The following is a 20,208-nucleotide window of genomic DNA, read 5'->3' on the forward strand; positions in this document are numbered from 1 at the left end:
TTAGGAGGGAATTATTAAGAGTGCTGATCTGATTTGGACGTAAGTAAAGTTTCATAAAAAATCCACTTCCGGTTTCCTCTATATTAATAATGAGTATAGCTTCCATTTATTGAGGCACTTTATGTGGGTTATTTCATTGCATTTTGAGACTACTTTAAATTAGGAATTAAAACGTTTTATATTTGAGGAAACTGAGGTCTAAAAGGTTAAACAATGTTCCAAGATCATACATACATTAATTCAAGAGATAGTTAAAAGAATGCCTATCTCTGCATTACCTTCTAGGCCCTAGGAATATGGTGGTGAATGAGGTAGACACAGTGTCTTCTCTCATGAAGCTTACATCCTAATAGGAGAGAGGAGATGGATATATATAGTTCACGAATAAGTAATAATAAAATTTCAAATATGAAAATAATTTTATTGCTTTGTGAAGGAACTGAGGTGCTACTTTGAATCAGGTAGTCAGAGAAGGCCTTGTAAGGAGGTGACACTTAACTTGAAAATGGATGACAGGAAGGAACCAGCAACAAAAATGTGTGCAGGGGAAGCATTTTATAAACAGCAAGTGGTATCATTGTGTTTCAGGATTAGCCTTCTTTGAATCCAAACTTCATGCACTTTCTCATGAAATTTGTGTTTAATCAGATATAGTAAGTTAAATATGCTAACAACTAAACCAAACTTTTGCAAATGAGTATACGATCATTCTAATGGTGAAGGGACAATTAGATAAGATTAAATCCTGAGTAGAGTAAGCCATAAATGGCCAAGCCATAACAATATTTAATTAGCATGTTAAAATCTGCATAAGAATTATATATTTAATTTAAAAAATTTCAACTTTAACTGATACTGCTTCTAAAGCTCTAGAACATGACTTGTAATGTTAATTCTCTGTTTTCATATTTTCTTACAAGATCAATCTAATCCCATGGAAAAGTGGTTTGACAATGAAGCCCATGGAGGTTTATATGGTATTTATATGAACCAAGATGGCCTTCCTGGATGTTCTCTTATACAGGGATTTACCATTTGGACATGCTGGGATTATGGAATTTATTTTCAGGTAAATGTGATCCCAGGTGGTGATTATCTTGTTTTATGATTGTACTTTGTACAATGTAAACTACAAGTTGTTTTACAGACCACAGAGAGTGTGCAAATCTACAATGTGACTCTGGTTGACAATGGGATGGCCATTTCTTCAATGATTTACATGCCAGCCGCTGTATCTCACAAAATTTCCAGTAAAACAGTGCAGATTAAGGTAAGAAATCAATACAGCCACAATAAGGAGAAAGGGTAAAATTATTGAAGTTCGAATAAGAATGATCTCCTTGACTTCTAAGCCCAGTGAGTACAAACCACGTTGCCTTTGTTCTCATTGTCTTCTGGCAGGAAGTGCTCTATCCTTCCCTCACCTCCCTGATCCCCTCACCTCTTCTTGCGTACCACCTGCTAATCTTGCCACAGTTAGTGAAATTTTCATTCCCTCTATGAAACCTTTCCTGAACCAGCTTAGGTAGTATTGACACTCTCTCCTCTTTTTGTTCCTGCTGTTCCCTGGGCATATTTCTGTCACAGAAACTTAAGGTGTCATTATATATAATAATTTACCCACCTGTCTTCCCCTTCCCAGTTTGACTGTCATTCCACTCAGGGCACAGAGTCACATCCTTTTCATCTTGGTTTTATGAGTGATCTCTTCCACAAACTTCAAGGTTGTGTTTTGCTATGGTAGAATTCAGTATTATCCATTATTATATTTTCCTTTAGGAAAAGCTATTATTTAAGCTGTACTATCTGAATTTTTTTAAATAGAGCTCATTAATTGTTGGAAGTAGCCCTGGATTTAATTGCTCTGATGTCCTAACTAATGATGATCCCAATATTGAACTTTCTGCTGCCCATCGGAGTGCTAGACCTCCATCAGGTGAAAATTTTAGAAGTTTAATTTTGGTGTTCATGTGAGTGCATATTTGAATCTTATTAACTTTCTTTCTTTTATAAAAGGTGGGAGAAGTGGGATTTGCTGGCCTACCTTTGCTTCAGCACATAACATGGCACCTCGGAAACCCCATGCAGGGCTCATGAGTTACAACGCCATTAGTGGCCTTTTGGATATCTCAGGCAAGTTTAAACATACTCTTGACAAATCTACTCAATTAACCTCTATAAAGAATATGTAGAATATATCTAATAATGTTTCACTATTAGTAAAAAAAGATAATTATTTAAATTAATTTGTATATGAATCTGCTCAGTGTGAGAAGCCAAGAAATCAGACATCAGTCAATTTCAAGAATGGTTCCCTGGCAAGATGTGTATATATTAAAGAAGTGACATTTAATTTTCCTTCTAAAACAACAGAAGAAACACTGGCACAGTGATTTAATGTTCGTTTCTATAAATTGTAAAAGCCCTTTTATATAAGTACGGTAATGTATTATGATCTCTTTTTACAATTGAAGAAATTTAAACTCATATAACCTAGAAGCTTAGTAACATCTATTGGCTCTATCATCCTGTTCATTTATTTCTTTAGTGCTTCTTCCATAGTTGATACTCTTTGGTGATCATTAACATGCCCTCTGTGCTTCTTCCCAGAGACCCATGCACGTGCTTTTCCCTCAGGCTTCATTTTACCCGGTCATCCAGTCTTGTTCCTTCCAGACCCCTGACGAACTAGCTAAGTCATTTTTATGTTTATCCTTAACCTCAGACCACTTCTTTCTTCACACAAAGTGGATCACCCTGAGTACAACCCAGATTTTTATCCCATAGTAGAATCTGCCCACGCCATCTCTTTCAAGGCCATCCCCAGGTGGGGGCATCATATTATAGACTCATTCCAATATTGCCCATTTTTCAGAGACTTTGACCCCTTCTCCTATAGTCTGTCATGGCACTTCTTACCATTCTACTTCATTTAAAGTGGCACATAGTATTTCCCAAACTTAGAAAAGCCATGACAGGAGCATGGGAGAATACCCCCCATCTATAGGGACACTCTCCCTTATCCAGCTTTATATTCTTTCCCTCTTGATCTAACACCATCACAGTTTACTCTCAGATATATATACTCCGGATTCCTGCCAGTACGTGTTACTCAGTTCCTGCAGTTCCTTTGGTATATAATACCTCTCATCCCATAGCAGGCTTAGCACTTCCTCAGTCAGACCACCCTGAGACTTGACCAGACTTACTGCTCTGTTTGCCAGAAGGGGAGATGAGGACAGGTCCCGAGAAAGGCAAGATTTGCCTTTTCTTTTGAGGTCTCATCGTGATTTCAACAAATGGGGAGGGGGAGCTATCCTCTAATAAGGGAGAAGCGGACCACTTACACACATCTGGAACATTCAAGGGGATTTCAAAGCTCAAGTTCATCTTCCCCTATATTCCCATCCTAAATCAAGGTTCCATTCCTTTTTTATTAGAGCCCTGTCTTTGGTGTAAGAGACTTGCCAGGGCTGAGAATTCAACCTTCTATGAAGGCTGTGTTAGTTTTGTGATCAGATCCTGAGTTTGCCTTGAATTTGTGACTGATCACCCAAAGTTTCCTTCTTCAAAGCATCAATGATGGTCAACAGTCACCTACTTCTAGCTTCCTTGTAACCACTATCTCCCCTGTACCACTCAAATGCCAAAGTTACCATCAAGCCAGAGCTTTTCCTTCCATCTAGATGTTATCCCAGTTCACCATGAGTGAAGTCTTCATAATTGCGCTGTTACAGCATAACATCAGGTGGTCTAAAAGTAAAGCCAGAGATGGGATTCTTGTGCAAGTGGTTTATTAAAGGTGTTTTTTCACAAGAAAGGGAGTGAGGGAAGTAGGATAGGGCAGAACTAAGCAAGGATGTGGTCTCAGCTGTAGTCTAGCTCCTTTTTGATACCTCAGGGAGCTGTGTAGTACCCTCTTAGGTTCCCTCTCTCGAGGTAAGGGGACCTTCTGTATCAGTTGCCAGTTAGGCACAGTAGCCCTTCGGTGGTGGTGTTAAGGAGCGCAGATCCCTTAGGAGAGGGAGTTGTCAACTGGTCAAGGGCAATTTTCCGGAGAAAGGGGCAGCTGTGAGTAGTTAGCAGCCAATACTTGTAGGAGCTGAGGACAAGTGCACTGGGCCAGTAAAGCAGATCTGCACAGGTTACGACAGTGTTTGCTGCTGTGGTATTTTATTAATGCTCATCTGCAGGCTCATATTCATGTATATACAATGTCATCTTAGGAAAAAATACCATCAGGAAGGGCAGTAGTAGTACATAACTGATGTAAGAATTTTGGAGTCACCTTTTTTTTCTTTTTTTGAGTTATTGGATTTTAAGTACAATGGAGATTAAGTTTGAATTCAATCAATTTTATCTTCTGGTCACACGTTATATACAATTAGGCCAAAAGAACAATGTTTCAATTAGTCTTTGCCGCATAACAAAATACCTCCAAAATTTAGAGTCTTCAAACAATCATTTATTAGCTCATGATTCTGTGGATTGACAATTTGGGCTTTGTTCAGTTGGATAGTTCTTCTGTTGGTCTCAGCTGGGATTATTCCTTAGGCTGCCATCAGTTTACAGGACGGATAGGGGCTAGTCAGTCTAGGATAGTCTCACTTCCATGTCTGGTGGTTGGTGCTTGCCAATGGTTGGGCTGGCCATTAGCTAGAGTAAGGGGGTGATTGGGCCATATGTCTTTTAAGCTCATTCACAGGCTGGAAATCACAGAAGTCCCCAAGAGCACCAAAAGAGAGTGAGCCCTAATACGCAAGCACTTTTCAGATCTGCTTATATCACAGTTGCTCTTGTCCAGTTGGTCAAAGCAAATCCCATAACTAAGTTCAGAGAAAACATGAGAAGACTATCAATGGTATTAATGTAGGGAGGCAACAATCTAACATGAATAGTGGTGGACTATCTACCACATAAGGTGAGAGCTACATGTTATATGATGCATTTGCTGGAATGTACATGAAATGAAACTGATTTTATCACTTTTGCCATAGAAAATAATTATTTTTCTGTTATTTATGTTTTAGGTTCAACATTTGTTGGATTTAAGAACGTTTGTTCAGGTGAAACTAATGTGATATTTATTACTAACCCTTTAAATGAAGATTTACAGCATCCAATCCATGTGAAGAACATACAGCTAGTTGATACTACTGAACAATCAAAAATATTCATACATAGGCCTGATATAAGGTATGATATATGAAAGCCCTGTTTTTTTCCTTTCCTGTATTTGTAGCTTTCCATTGTCTTTTTCCCCTGCCATAGATCTGAGAAAGTTGCTACATTAAAGTAACTATTAATTTCTATAAAATTTTAATCAGTATCATGAAAATTAAGACTATTTAATGCATCTGTGTTTTCAGTTAAATTGAAGAAGCTAGGCTTTAATAAGGATATTTTCTCAGGCTGTTTTTTCCATGCATCATAAGTAATACCATCATAAAAGATAGAGACCAGGTTAGAAGTGTGTTGTCCATTAGTATCTCTCCACTAATGGTCATTAGGAATGAGAGACATCTCTATCATTTCCTCCCTTCTCCTTACCTCTTTTGTTTCCTGTAGCTTTCCAAATTATCTTACCACGTTCACCCCAACATGCACTTTGAAATTTCATGTCAATCGTTATAATCATTGTGAGAATATGCAGAAACTCAGAACAATGACTTTTCAATCACAAAAGTCAGTTGGAGTCAGAATATTTCTAGAAACTGAGCCACTTAGACACTAAATCTTAAAAGAAGATAGCCAGTACCTGCTACACTTTCTTAGAGATGCAGACCAGGAATTCAGTTACAAGGCAGGATTGGAGGAAAGAAATTTTTTGTGAGAGATCTTTGACCATTTTCAGTACAGGAAGAAGACAAGGAATAATGCTGTCTAGTTAGATAGGCACCTCTTCAGACAAATGCAGTGTTTCATAAATAGTTTGACTTCATCTGATTTTGTTTTGGTGACAACTGCACATCTCCTCATTTAGTAATTACTGAACTGTAGTATTTTTTGGCTCAATAGAGCCTCTCGTCACTAGAATATTATTAGCTTCTGTTTAGTTATCATTGAATCTTTCAGATGTAATATATAATTTTAATACCTCGGTCATAAAGAAAATACTTTTTTTTGAGAGAGAGAGGGAAAGGGCACGCAGATGGGAGGGAGGGAGGGGCTGAGGGAAGGGGTGAGAGAGAATCTTAAGCAGGCTTCATGCCCAGTGCAGAACCCGATGTGGGGCTCGATTGTACAGCCCTGAGATCATGAACTGAGCCAAAATCAAGAATTGGATGCTTAATCGACTGAGCCACCCAGGCACCCCAGAAAATACCACATTTTAAAATATAATGTCTTTGGCTTTGTGCTTTTGTTAAGATGCTATTGGCGTTTTCCCAGATCCTTTTTACAAGGCTGTTCACCCAGTCCCCCAATGCTCTAAATGTTGGCCAATAATAACCTACAGTTGCCCTCTTTTCCAGATAATTGCTCTTAGCCAAATAGGAATAGCCTTAGGAGGCTAAAACCCTCCCTAACACCACTTCCTTGCAGTCCATAAAATGACTAGTTTATACAGGAATACAAAAAGCCAACCCCCTTGTCTCAAGGTGGGAGCAATTCTGGGTGCAATTAATGATCCAGAAGTACCCCTGGGATCAGAATGAAGCTGGTCCACAGACCATAGTAATCTCGTTTTCTTTCCTTCACCCTATGTGGCTTCTCTCCTTCTTTTTTGAAAGAACTCTTTCAATGAATCACTTGAACAAAAATCTACATTTCAGACTCTGTGTCTTTGCAACATGAAGTAAGGACAGAGCCCTAAGTCATAACATAAAAGTGCCACTGGGTACTCTGCCTACAGACTTGCTTACAATAGCATCTTCGCATAGTCGAACACAAAGAACCCACAAGCTACAGAAATATTTATTCAAGTCATCTCCAAGACTATTATTGTACAGTCAGGGGTAACTTACCCCTTCATGTCTCTCTTACAGCAAAAAGGGAAAGAGATGCTAAGCACTACCTAACAGTTCTGAGCTTTCCACTATTATTTTGTTGTTATAACTGTGGAATAAGTTATATTTCCCCATAGTATATATCATGACATAGTTTAACTATACTTTATACCATGTATACTATGTAATGTGCAGTATATTGCAAATTTAGCATGTATTTTGTTATTATTACCAGTTAACAATCAACACTGCAGGTAGCTCAAGATGAAAGCAGAATGCTATCTATGCTTGAACTACATGATAAGTATATAGTATTTCATGTCTTACAGTTTGGGTATTTATAGAGTGGTTACTAAAATATGTAGCATAGAACTCATAATCCAAGTATATCTGTTTATATATACATAAACAAAAGTCTATATAATATTATATATTAATCTGCAATTGGTGATGGCCTAAGAGCTTGAGATAGGAAGACCGAACTTTAAGTATTTAGATTATTTTATAGTAAGCATACAATACTTCTATAAATTTTAAAGACCCGTGGAGAAAAGAAGGGAGAGACTTCCAACACAGGGATTTTGTATGTCCTGCACAGCAGACTGTTCGCCTGCTCAATGGGGCAGTGCTAGTACACGGTAAGCAATGCACGAGGTTGAAATCTATCATTTAAAAAATATGGACTAACAAAATGGAATTCTAATTTTATATCTCACGGGTATAACTCATCCTTTTGAAATGTTAATGAATTAATAATAATAACATACCAAACCAACAAAATGGAAAATCGGACCTTATTACAATACTAATTACATAGGCGACTGTTCCCATTTTGAATCCTTTCTGAAATGATAAGATTCAATCAAAAAAACTTTGGATACTCTCTTATCAAACACTCCACTGAAATGCTCTCTAGAAACAGGGGAAGGACACTAAATATAAATATACATGTGTTTTGCCTCTTTTCCACAGTAAGGTGAATCCAGCTGATTGTGTAGACATGGTCTGTGATGCCAAAAGGAAATCTTTTCTTAGAGATATGGATGGCTCCTTTCTGGGAAATTCTGGTTCGGTGATACCTCAAGCAGAATATGAATGGAATGGAAATAGTCAATTTGGAATTGGAGACTACAGGATTCCTAAGGTGATGCTCACATTCCCAAATGGAAGTAGAATTCCTGTCACTGAGAAAGCCCCTCACAAAGGTTCGTTGGATATTCTTCTGTTAGTCCTCAAGTTTGTGAAACAACATCTATTTTTTATTTTTAGTAATTGGGGTAATCAACCAATAACATGTTTTCTACTTACTATTCTTACAGAAAAGAAAAAGTACATGGGTGTTTTTGCAGAGATTGCTTTTCCTCACTAAAATGTGTATACTTGTTTCTAGGAATTATTAGAGATTCAACCTGTAAATACATTCCACAATGGCAGAGCTACCGGTGCTTTGGGATGGAATATGCCATGATGGCTATTGAAAGTCTAGATTCGGACACAGAAACTCGAAGACTCTCACCAGTGGCTGTAGTGAGCAATGGTTATGTTGATCTCATTAATGGTGGGTGTTCAGTGTAAAAAAACTAGTAGTTATTCGAAGCATTCACTATTTATTACATGCATGGAGACGTCTCACTAATTACTTATCACATTAAACTAGCAGACATCAGGACTGTTTGACACATCAGTAGATTCCCATATTAGAAAGCCAGGATAGTTACTCCAAATTGACCATTAGAAGAAGAAGCGGAAAGTTATTCCTCGACTGAGCTTCATGCCTGTATTAATAAGGTGGTATAAATATTTTAAGGAAAAATTGGCCCAAGTGTCTCCAAAAAGACAATTTGCCTTACATAAACTAAAATGCAGATAATGTGTTATTTGGAATACTTGAGAAGGTATTTTCAGCCTACTCCGTTTTTATTTTCATGAATCCTTCTAAGACTTAATCTTGAATCAGTGTGTTTTGGGGTTGGTTTGTTCATTTTCGTTCCTGATTCCTTTGACTGTCAAGAACATCTTACCAGGATGTTTAGGCTCCTTACATTCTGGTCAGGGTGGCTCTAGTAGAGAGGGAAGGTAGTGGTCTCCATAAGAAGTCACATCAACTTAGGAGTCCAGGGTTTTTTGAATAAATAAGGTGAACTTCTAAGAGCTGCAGAAAATAGAGGGCAGGGACTTATTGTATTACCCTGAAATAGTATGGGGGGCTCAAAGAGTAGTCCCTAAGAAGGCTTAAGAGTCTTTCCAGTGCTGAAGGGGCATGTAACCTGGGTTAAAAAGATTTCTGTGCTCTGACAGTATCAAAATATCTTCAAGATTCGACAAAATAGCTAGTACCCCACAAAAATATTCATTTTTTAAAATGTGTTAGCAGGGAAATTAAAGAACACCTAAAGAAATAGTGATATGCAAAAAAAAAAAATGTGTTAAATAGAATGAGCTTAATCAGGGGTGTCCCAAAGTTACGTGATTTCCAGTCTCTCCTCAATTCTGTTGCCTGCATGATGCAGTCTGCCTGGTTTCTTTGGCTTGCAATCAACCCCATTTCACGTGCTGCCTTTCAGCTCTTACAAAGCAGAGAGCTTGTGGGAAAAACTTTAGACCAGTCAGTGTGAATAATGGAGATATTTTCAAATTGCTCTGTTTTATATGCTGGAGAAAGATTTTATTCTATTTATTTTTACATTTTTTTCTTTTCTGAAAAGCTATATAAGCTTTCTACTTACGATAATGACATGTCTCTTAAAAATAAATTTAAATTTTTTAAGGTGACTGTCAATTTAAAGAACAGTCTTAAGTAAATGATAGCAGGATTGCAAAAATTATGACAATGTTGGAAGTATCACTGAAACGTAAGATGCAACCACATTATTTGGGAAGAAATTCCCAAGGTAAAAGTTACTGAATACCACTAAAGTTTCCTTTAAAATTTTAATACTCAATCTCATTTATTTTTTTTATTTTTTAAAGATTTTATTTATTTATTTGACAGAGATAGAGACAGCCAGCGAGAGAGGGAACACAAGCGGGGGAGTGGGAGAGGAAGAAGCAGGCTCATAGCGGAGGAGCCTGATGTGGGGCTCGATCCCATAACGCCGGGATCACGCCCTGAGCCGAAGGCAGACGCTTAACCGCTGTGCCACCCAGGCGCCCCAATCTCATTTATTTTTAAAATATGGTTTTTGCTCTTCTGAATTTCTCATTTGATACATAGAAATTGCTTTCTGTGTTCAAAGCTCACAAAGAAGGTTTATTTAAAAGTAGAATTTACATTTTGGGCGCGAAGAGAAGGTCGGTATTCTGCTTGAGCTTCAGAAGTTTATATTGATTTAAAATGTGATTGAAGTTCGATTATAAATATTGAGAAGAATTCCAAGTAAACCAGGAAATTGAGCAAAGCTAACGAATAAATACATCAAGAAAATCTATTATTCCATCTCTCACTCAATGTTTTAGAACCCCAGCCACTTTAAAACTGAAGTGAAATAGAGAAGTTTGCTACAAGAGTCATGTTATGCCTGTTCTGGAAATGTCTGGATTCAGGTAGAAAAGCATCTACTGTCTTTGGCTTTCTAACGGGTTTATTGGAGTGTTATTTCTCGGATTACTTCAGTTCATTAATGAGGTTGACCCTCCAATGGTTCCTATAATCACAGCCTTTAACAAAATGTATTAAAATAATAATAGAGGAAGATTAAAGACTTCATAAGAAGCAAACTTAAAGTTTGTCGAATTTACAAATTAACTGATGAAGAAATGAGTGAGTGAAAGAATGAATGAATCCATGGTTTAACCATACAAATGTCCGTATTTCCAAGTACAGGCTCTGTTTTTAATAAATTAACTCTGTGACCTCATATTTCTCACTAAAGAGTCTGAGAAAGTTGACTCCTTACCTAAATTCCCATTTGATAGGAGGAGAAAGGATCAGGCATTTTCTTTCTTATCATGTGGCCTGGGCTTAAATATGATTATTGAAGTAGAGAATCATATAAACCCACTGTTCCCTTCAAGGACCCTCCAGTGCAAATTCAACACGTTAACTTACCTTTTTTACCCTACACAGTGTAAAAGTAAGGGGAGTAGGGAGGAGATCCTTCCCTGCCTTCTTTTTAAGCTAAGGATAGATGGGTGGATGGATAATGGATGTAAACGCTGAACTTGACCACTGCAATTTATTTTTAATACAATTACTCTTCAGACTTTGTGCTAAATAATGTTCATAATACAGAACATGAACTTTCATTTATGTGGCTTTAGGCCCCCAGGATCATGGCTGGTGTGCTGGATACACGTGCCAGAGAAGACTGTCCCTGTTTCATAGCATTGTGGCTCTGAACAAATCTTATGAAATTTACTTCACCGGCACCAGTCCTCAGAATCTTCGACTGATGTTGCTTAATGTTGACCCTAAAAAGGTAACACAAGATAGAAATAATTTCTTCAGTTATTGTTGTTGGTTATTGACATATATTTCTATATGGACTTTATCTCCTTCCCTGTTCTTTTGAACATCGTCACAAGGATCACCAGGCTACTACTAAAAATACTGTTAGTCCAGAAAGTTTTCATCAGCCTGAGAACATATATGCGTACCAAACACCTTTCCCCCATTGTGACAGTGAGGCCTATGATTGGTGTGATTGGCAGCAAACCTGAACTTTTATATAACAGTAGTGCACATCCAGAATTGGTCAACTCTTTACTATAAACTGAATTCAGCTGGGACAGTTAAGTTTATACGTACTGTGTCAGTGGGGAAAGAGTATGAAGGTTAAACAATAGTCTCATAATTGAGAATTTTTTTTTCCCCAAGATCGTGAGGCTCGGAAGTCCCAGAGTATTAGGAATGTGAAGAAAGCGTGTGGATAAGATGAAGTAGAGAGAATGGTAGCAAAGAGAAATACCCGCCCCTTCTCAGATGATTCAATCTCATCCTTTCAGTTGCTGGAGATAAAACCTTGGACCCATTCTTGATTCCTGTCTTTGGGTCATATTCCTCATCCAGTCCATCTGCAATTCCTGTTGAATGTCCCTTCAAAATATCCAGAATCTGACCACTTCTCACCACCGTCACCACTACCCCCCACTTTGAGCCAACATTATTTCTTCCCTGGATTAAGGCAGTTGACTCCCAAGTCCTCCCACTGCTCTGCATCTGCCTGCTCTATTGTCTCTTCTCACCTCAGTAGCCACAGAGAGCCCCAAACGCTGCAGTACTTTCCCCATTGGGCTTTGTACAAGAGCCAGAGTCCTCGCATCCTTAGCTCTCTGACTTCTACTCCCCCAGCCACATGGGGCTCCTTGCTGTTCCAGACCACCCCAGACCTGTTACCACCTGGGCCCGTGTTCCAGATGTTGAGTCTGCCTGGAATATTCTGCCCTAGGTGGCTAACTCCCCCTCCCCCGGGCTCCCCCCATTCCTCCAACAGGCCTAGCCTGTACACCCCATCCCAGTTGGCTCTCCCAATTATTCATACTCTGATCTACCTTTCCTTTTTTCCATAGGACTTACCACCTTCTAACATGCTTTCTATTTTACTTATTATTGCTACTATTTATTTGTCTCTCTCCTCACAGTAGAATATAAGCTCAAAGAGAGCAGGGGCTTGACCATAGAGTTGAGGGCCCATTTCTGGAGTCTCTATTCTGTTCCATTGATCTATGTGTCTGTTTTTGTGCCAGTACCATGCTGTCTTGGTGATCACAGCTTTGTAATATAGCTTCAACATCATGCTCCCAGCTTTGTTTTTCTTTTTCAATATTTCTGTGGCGATTCGGGGTCTTTTCTGGTTCCACATGAATTTTAGGATTGTTTGTTCCAGCACTTTGAAAAATGGCATTGATGTTTGATCGACCCAGCAATTGCACTACTGGGTATTTACCCCAAAGATACAGATGTAGTGAAAAGAAGGTCCATATGCACCCCAATGTTCATAGCAGCAATGTCCACAATAGCCAAACTGTGGAAAGAGCCGAAATGCCCTTCAACAGGTGACTGGATTAAGAAGCTGTGGTCCATATATACAATGGAATATTAGCCATCAGAAAGGATGATTACCCAATATTTGCATCAACATGGATGGAACTGGAGAGATTATGCTAAGTGAAATAAGTCAAGCAGAGAAAGACAATTATCATATGGTTTCACTTATTTGTGGAACATAACGAATAGCAGGGAGATCATTAGGAGAAGAAGGGGAAAATGAAGGGGGGGAAATGAGAGGGGGAGATGAACCATGAAAGACTATGGACTCCAGGAAACAAACTGAGGGTTTTAGAGGGGAGGGGTGTGGGGGGATGGGATATGCCGGTGATGGGTATTAAGGAGGGCACATATTGCATGGAACACTGGGTGTTATATGCAAACAATGAATCATGGAACACTACATCAAAAACTAATGATGTACTGTATGGTGACTAACATAACATAATCAAAGAAAAAAAGAAGAAGAAGAAGAGAGAGAGAGCAGACGCTTATGACAGCTCCAAGAATAGGGCCTGGTTTAGATAGGCCCTCAATTTTTGAATGGAAGAGAATATTTTTAATTTTAAAAATAACTACGAAATAATGTGACTGTTAATGTTCTAAGCCTCTGAAGACAATCTCAAAAAAAGATTCCAAAACTATATATAGCTTATTAGATTCCTTATTAATTTCTTTCTGCCCTTGTAAAAGCTAGTCCTCTTACTTTATGATTATACCGGTAGCATGAGATGTGAGGAATATAAACATGGAAAATGAACAAAATTGAATCAGAGAGTATAGTTATTTTGACTCATTTTTATCAGTCTTACTACCAAATTGGTGTCAGAGGTAAGCATTTTTTTCAACATTAGCTAACTTTGTGCGGTTGCATTATTTTTTTTCTTTTTTTAATGTTTTTTTTATTATATTATGTTAGTCACCATACAGTACGTCCCTGGTTTCTGATGTAAAGTTCTATGATTCATTCGTTGCGTTATTCAGCACTGCTCAATTCTCTGTTTCCCCCTGCCCCTGGAATTGAGAGCCTGTACTGGAACTTTATCTTTTAAAGGAAATGTTTCTTTTAGAGATACTCCTTTAATAATTCTTTCTTACATTTTACTTTTCTACTGAGAATCATCAATTAAGAGTTAAGTTATAACATCTGTATGAATGGTTGAATGTAAGACCATTTACAAATTTTAACTCCGTACTTATCATCAGTCTGTAAAACTTAGTTTTACTATTTTACAGAGGTATATATAGTTGAAGGACATTTTTCAGGGCCAAATTCTAAATATTCTGTTTCGTTGTTCTTTTAAGAAACAAAAATGTTGTTTATTTTTAACAGGCTGTGGTGGTAGGAATTTTTTTCCCTACATTTCAGCGTTTGGATGTCTATGTGAACAACGCGTTGGTTTGCCCCAAAAATACAGTATGGAACGCTCAGCAGAAATATTGTGAACTTAATAGACATCTGTACACAGGTATTTACTCAGAAAAATAAAGAACACATTACATATATACTTAATTATGTATAAAATTCTTTGTAATATTTCATTATTAATATTTTTAGTTCCTTAGCCATTGACAAATGCAAGAGAAGGTATTGTTACCATGATCCACCAAATTCTAAGATGTGTTCATTTATAACATATGTGTCCTGAAAGATTATTCCTGATGGAACTCTTATCCACCTGCACACGTGCAGATATAAGCTTTTGTGTATCATGCATATTCCTTTCCCCCTGAGAGCATTTACGTTCTACATGTAGTTCAGTTATTCCTATTTACAGAAGAAATTTGCTTAGAATTTTTACCCTATCTCTGCTTTACTTCTGTTTCATGGAGGTCGGAGCCAAAATTAATTGGCAGTTACCAGAAGTATTGCCAAGAAAGCTAGTATAACATTAACTGCACATAATGGAGTCAATATAATAAACTCTGGACTTAAATGAAATATATGGAAAAGGCTAAACTTACCCACTTACCAATATTTGCAGGACCAGGATTTATATCTGCTCATTGAAGTCCTTTTCTTTACAGGGTACTAATAAGGCCAGTACATTCCATTCCACATGTGCTCTTATCATTGTTAGATGTGTGCCATAATCTTGGTTAACAATTACATAAATGTGTGCTGTAGGTCATAACATCAGCTAGACATGAGAGTGTGAACGGATAACGGGCATTCATTACTGTCTGTGGAGCCAGTCCTATTTCTACTAATAGTCTGAATAGCTAGTGCTTCCAGAAATGTTACTGTGTGCCAGGCACTGTTCTAAGTGATTCGAATATAATAACTCATTGTTACTATATTCTAATAATAACCCTAGAGCAAGGCACAGATGAGTAAACTGAGACACAAGGGGGTGAATTAATTTGCTACAGTCTCTGCCTTAGCTCTGGCTGCCATAACAACATACCATGAAGTGGGGGGCTTAAAAAGAGAAATTTATTTTCTCACGGTTCTGGAGTCTGCAAGTATGAGGTCAGGGTGCTAGTAGGGTCAGGTTCTGGTGAAGCTCTCTTCCTGACTTGCAGATGGCTGCCTTCTCCCTGTAACTTCCCATGGTAGAGAGAGCAACAGCAGGCTCTCGGTATCTCTTTTTATGAGAGCATTAATCCATCGTGAAGTCCCCACACTCATCTAAGGCTAATTACTTGTCAAAGGCCTCATCTCTGAATACCCTTACACTGGGGTTTGGGGCTCTAAACCATGAATCTGGGGGAGGGGAGCACAATTCAATCCATGGTAATATCAAAGATGGTGAGGGCAGAACAAAGACTTGAACCCAGAGATTCTAACTCTAGAAGCCATGCACTTGACCACTATGCCATATTGCCTCCTTGTAAGCTAAGAGAGTCCATGGTATCACTTTTTATATACAAATAACTACCCATATTTACAGCTTAATTTTCATACATTTTAATTCTTTTTAAAAACAACATTTTTGGTACCAAGTACTCTTATCATTCAAATGGGGAAAACTATCTCAACAAACAGTATTTAATATAGGGAATTGGTTACATAAGTATTGAAGGGCTGAAAAACACTATTACTACCACCTTCTTATAATTATTTTTTTCTGATACAACATTGGTCTTAAATGAACATTTTGCTTTGGCACTTAGGATGCAAAATAACTTCCTGTATTATGAATCTATACATATTATTTTAGATTACCCAAAATGTTTTATTATGCATGTCTCTGCTTCCTTCCATTACTGTGAAGACAAGAGGAAGTTACCCAGGATAAATGGTGCATGCCCCTCTAAATGTAGTTTGAGAGCAGCTTCAATTCATAATATAAAAGCACATTCTTCAGATTCACACAATGTTTAAGCCAAATTGCATCTAGAACTTATGCTAGTAGATATGAAAGAAATACGTGATAATAATGAAATGGCTTCTTAATACCAACTGCTATGAATGTCTATTACATTCATAAGAAGTATCTTCTTCTTCCTAAAATTTTAATTTATTTTTCTTAGTAAGCCTCACTATGAAATGTGGTAAGAAGCTGCATGTCCCATTCAGGTACTATTACATGATTCGGGCTTTGTCCGGGCTCAGGAGTTGTTAGTGGATTTATTAGCTCTTAGACATTTTTGATACTCTGCCATAAAATCGTATATAATATTCATTCATTTTATATATATAAAAATCTCAGTCACTTTTACAAAAGTCAATTCCCTAGTAGAATTTGTTTTGCATTAACCAAAGGTTTTTCAGGCTGAAATGCAAACCTGTTTCATTGGTATAAAATCCCTCTGATATTTAGTGTATACTTCATTTGTATTACATACTTCTGTCCTTGGTAAAAATAGAAACACTGAATTCTAAATGCTCCTTAAGAGTTGATATATAGCACTGCACAAACTAGAAAGCTATTAAAGTTAAATTACCTTTTTTAAATTACTAAACGCCTTTGGTAAAGGCTTTAAAATTCTGAACATGTAAATAGTGTTACCAGTACCGATATGGGCTCCTGGGTTCATAATTGGATTTTATTTCTCAATTATACTGTATCTGTAGCTAATTGTTTTTAAAATAAATGTAATGTATGATGATGATTAATGGCATTATTTAAAGGGTTGATTTTAATTTTGCATGTCAGTTCTATAAGTGTTTTTGTTTTTAATATGCATACTTTCCTATGGAAAAATAATGTTGAATTTTTTCAGAATTTCCTATACTTAAACAAATATTAAATACTACATGGTAATTGTGATAACATAAATATTTTTAACTGTGCTGTTTTGGCTTTTTTTTTTTTTCCTTCATAGAACAATTCCTTCCTAACCTGAATTCCACTGTCCTTGGTGAAAACTACTTTGATAGAACCTACCAGATGCTTTACCTTTTGGTTAAAGGAACTATACCTGTTGAAATCCACACCACTGCAGTCATATTTGTTTCTTTCCAATTACCTGCTGTAACAGAAGATGACTTCTATAGCTCTCATAATCTGGTTAGAAATCTTGCCTTGTTCCTAAAGATACCAAGTGACAAAATCCGTGTCAGCAGAATAATACAAGGGGGGAGTCTACGGAGGAAGAGATCCACGGGACTCACAGTGGAATTGGAGATTGGAGATCCTCCTCTTCAGTTCTTAAGCAATGGTACTGCAGGTATGAAGAGTAGACATTTGAGTTGGAAGAATGTAATACCAGATCCACATTCACAAATAACCCTATTGGAGCCTGGTAAACCTGGCCTCAGGAAGTCCTGCCAACCCCACATCCTGAACGCTGTAAGGGCCTGGAGACCCTTTTCCCTACTCTACTCCTGTAATCCCAAACTATTTTGGAATTACAAAGGCACTTTAGCCTCTATTCTGTTATTGTAGCAACTAGTAAATGTAACAAAAGGATTTGACCTAATATAGAAGATTTGAGAGGTGACCTAAGGAATTGACCTTATAGCTGTGAGATTAAGCATAAAAAGCGTCCATGAAAAGAGGGAGATAAGAACGTTCAAGTCTAAGGAAGCAGTTGGTGAAGGGGGTGCATTGGAAGAACTGGAGAAGGTCTGAGTGGTGTGTGGGGGCAGGAGCCAGGAAGGGCAAGTTGCTGGAGGTGAAATTGAGAGGTAGGCGGGCGCTAAATCATGGAAACAAAAAGCAGCTCTTTTCTTCCTGAGCTAAAAAGATTGTGGATATTTTCCCAGGGAAAAGAGTAAACCTTTGGAGATTCTGAGCTGTAGTAAAGTCACAAATGTACCCTAACAAATGCAAATGTGCAGGAATATGTTCTATCTTTAATTCCTATGACTGAGCCAATCACCAGCTGTCACACTTTCCTCTGTCCCTCGCTCTCCACATCCCCGTTTTGTAGGTATCAGAGATAAAAATAAGCTCACCTGTCCCCCCAGAGGTATCTTTGCTGCTTTATATTATTTCCTTAGAGTGACTCAGTTTGGGCATTTGGGTAGGTTCAGCCCTTCAGATTTTTTCCTTTCCACCCGCTTAAGTTGGTATCAGAATACCAAGGGGGCTTTCCTGTCTTCGGACCCCCACGTTGCCTCTTGTCTTCATAGTCTCTGCTACCGGTAGATCTTCTCTGCTCTGCACTACACTCAAGCTTGTCTTGAGGTGCAGCTGAACTTTCTTGGCCTCTTGGCATCCATCCCCAGCATGCGTTCCCAACCGTGCCATTGCGTCCGGTAGTCAAGCACAAGTCTCAACTAGGCACACCCATCTCCAAAAAAATGAGACCTAGATCCCCGTCAGAGGAAGATTACCATCCAGCTAATGAAGTTGAAGCTTCAAGGCCTTTCACTTGTACAAGTCATAGGAGGGACCTGGGAGAAGGGTCCATTTAATAATGCGACCCCAATCATTGTTACTATCAAATCGCAGAAGTAAGACTTTACCTCATTCTTTTTCTTAAAGAGAGCCTCCAAACTATAAATTTCAGATTCAGAAAATCTGCAGCTGCCTTATCTCTGTCCAGCATCTTTTTCCTTAACCCCCAGGGCTCTCTTTCATGTCAGCCTGGGTACTGGGTGAAGTTCTCACCTCCTGCCTTTAGGGGTCATCACTCATTACCCCAGGGGGTTTGCTTTGAAGGATTGACCCGATGCGCCTAACACATACTGTTTTGGAATTCTACCAGCTAGGCAGACAGAGGTTCTTCCCTTGTAGAGGTAAGCCTGTGGAAAGGCTATCTGGAGCAGAGGGAGGTGCTGATCAACTCTCTTTGCTGAAGGAAACAGGAAGTGAGGCTTGTGTTGTAACAGAATCTTCCATAATGTTCTTTACCCAGTCATAGGTTACTTTTCCTTCATCAGCCCTGTCAGGGCTTTTGACTCAACACAGTCGGTTCATTTATTCTAAGACTTGTAGTGGTTCCATGGTACATATATAGATTGCTCACCAACTCTTAGAAATTCCTGGGAAGCCCTTACATGTAGTGGGGTCATTGTAAGCCCATGTAGCCACTCAAATGTCCAGAGAAACTGACTTATTTCCTCTATGTGATCTAAATTTCTTCACATACAACCTCTTCCGTCCCCTTATCCCCTTTAAGCAGTTTTATTTTGTTAGATTTATCCAGACAGGTATAAGACAGTCTAAGAACATGGAGATGGGGGCAGTCAGAGGGACAGGCTAATGGCATGTTTCTCAGACATATTCTGAGATAGGCTTTCAAGTCTCAAGGAAAACCCTACAATGTGGCATAGAGGGAATTCACAGCAAAATATTGGGCAGTGGCAAGGAAGGTAGTAATACTGCTGGCTCTCCACGGCCTTCAGGTGGTGTCAGGATGTCCAGGAGTTCCCAGATGTCATCGAAAGGGGTTACTGAAGTATTGAGGGGATCTCTGCGTAAACAGAGATTGGTCAGGAATAAAAGCTCTTCAGCTTAAGGACTTTGGTTTCTTAAGGTGGCAGTCACCAGAAATGGATGCTTTCACATGTCAAGTGGTCAGAGAAAACCTGTTAACAGTGCAGGCAGGTCAGACCTGCCACGTTGCACCAAAAATCAGTGAGGACAAGTGGTAGCAGTAGTCGGTGGAGATGAAGCCCCTTTGTACCTGCTACCGCTTGGCCACAGGAGCCCTCATACCTGGGAAGCCATTTGGAGAGGAGTATATGGAAGGAGTGGGGGTTGGGGGGAAGAAGAAGAAATCTGAAAGATTAAGCATTTATCCAGAGGGTCTGCGTCAACCCAAAGAGACGTGTTAGACCGACAGGACTGAAATTCCCTAAGACCCTCGATGTGTTATGTGAGGTCAGCTGCCTCCTCTTCCTGAGCACACTGAGCTTCATGGGTTAGCCTTAAAGGA

The 20,208-nt window shown here is 38.5% G+C and overlaps 1 protein-coding gene across 3 annotated transcripts in view; it reads left to right on the forward strand.

The window, feature by feature from the left end:
• Positions 1–20,208, forward strand: part of PKHD1L1 (PKHD1 like 1) — a 148,637-nt gene that overhangs the window by 117,917 nt on the left and 10,512 nt on the right. For all 3 annotated transcript variants that reach the window (XM_026495557.4, XM_057307885.1, XM_048212537.2), the window contains 10 exons: positions 921–1,069; positions 1,148–1,270; positions 1,825–1,936; positions 2,017–2,133; positions 5,031–5,196; positions 7,920–8,152; positions 8,338–8,505; positions 11,208–11,365; positions 14,267–14,402; positions 17,206–17,550. In XM_026495557.4, the coding sequence (XP_026351342.3) occupies positions 921–1,069; positions 1,148–1,270; positions 1,825–1,936; positions 2,017–2,133; positions 5,031–5,196; positions 7,920–8,152; positions 8,338–8,505; positions 11,208–11,365; positions 14,267–14,402; positions 17,206–17,550 (1,707 nt within the window). The remainder of the gene's footprint in view (positions 1–920; positions 1,070–1,147; positions 1,271–1,824; positions 1,937–2,016; positions 2,134–5,030; positions 5,197–7,919; positions 8,153–8,337; positions 8,506–11,207; positions 11,366–14,266; positions 14,403–17,205; positions 17,551–20,208) is intronic.

This window comes from Ursus arctos, unplaced genomic scaffold (genome assembly GCF_023065955.2).
Source record: "Ursus arctos isolate Adak ecotype North America unplaced genomic scaffold, UrsArc2.0 scaffold_6, whole genome shotgun sequence".
Taxonomy (NCBI): Eukaryota; Metazoa; Chordata; class Mammalia; order Carnivora; family Ursidae; genus Ursus; species Ursus arctos.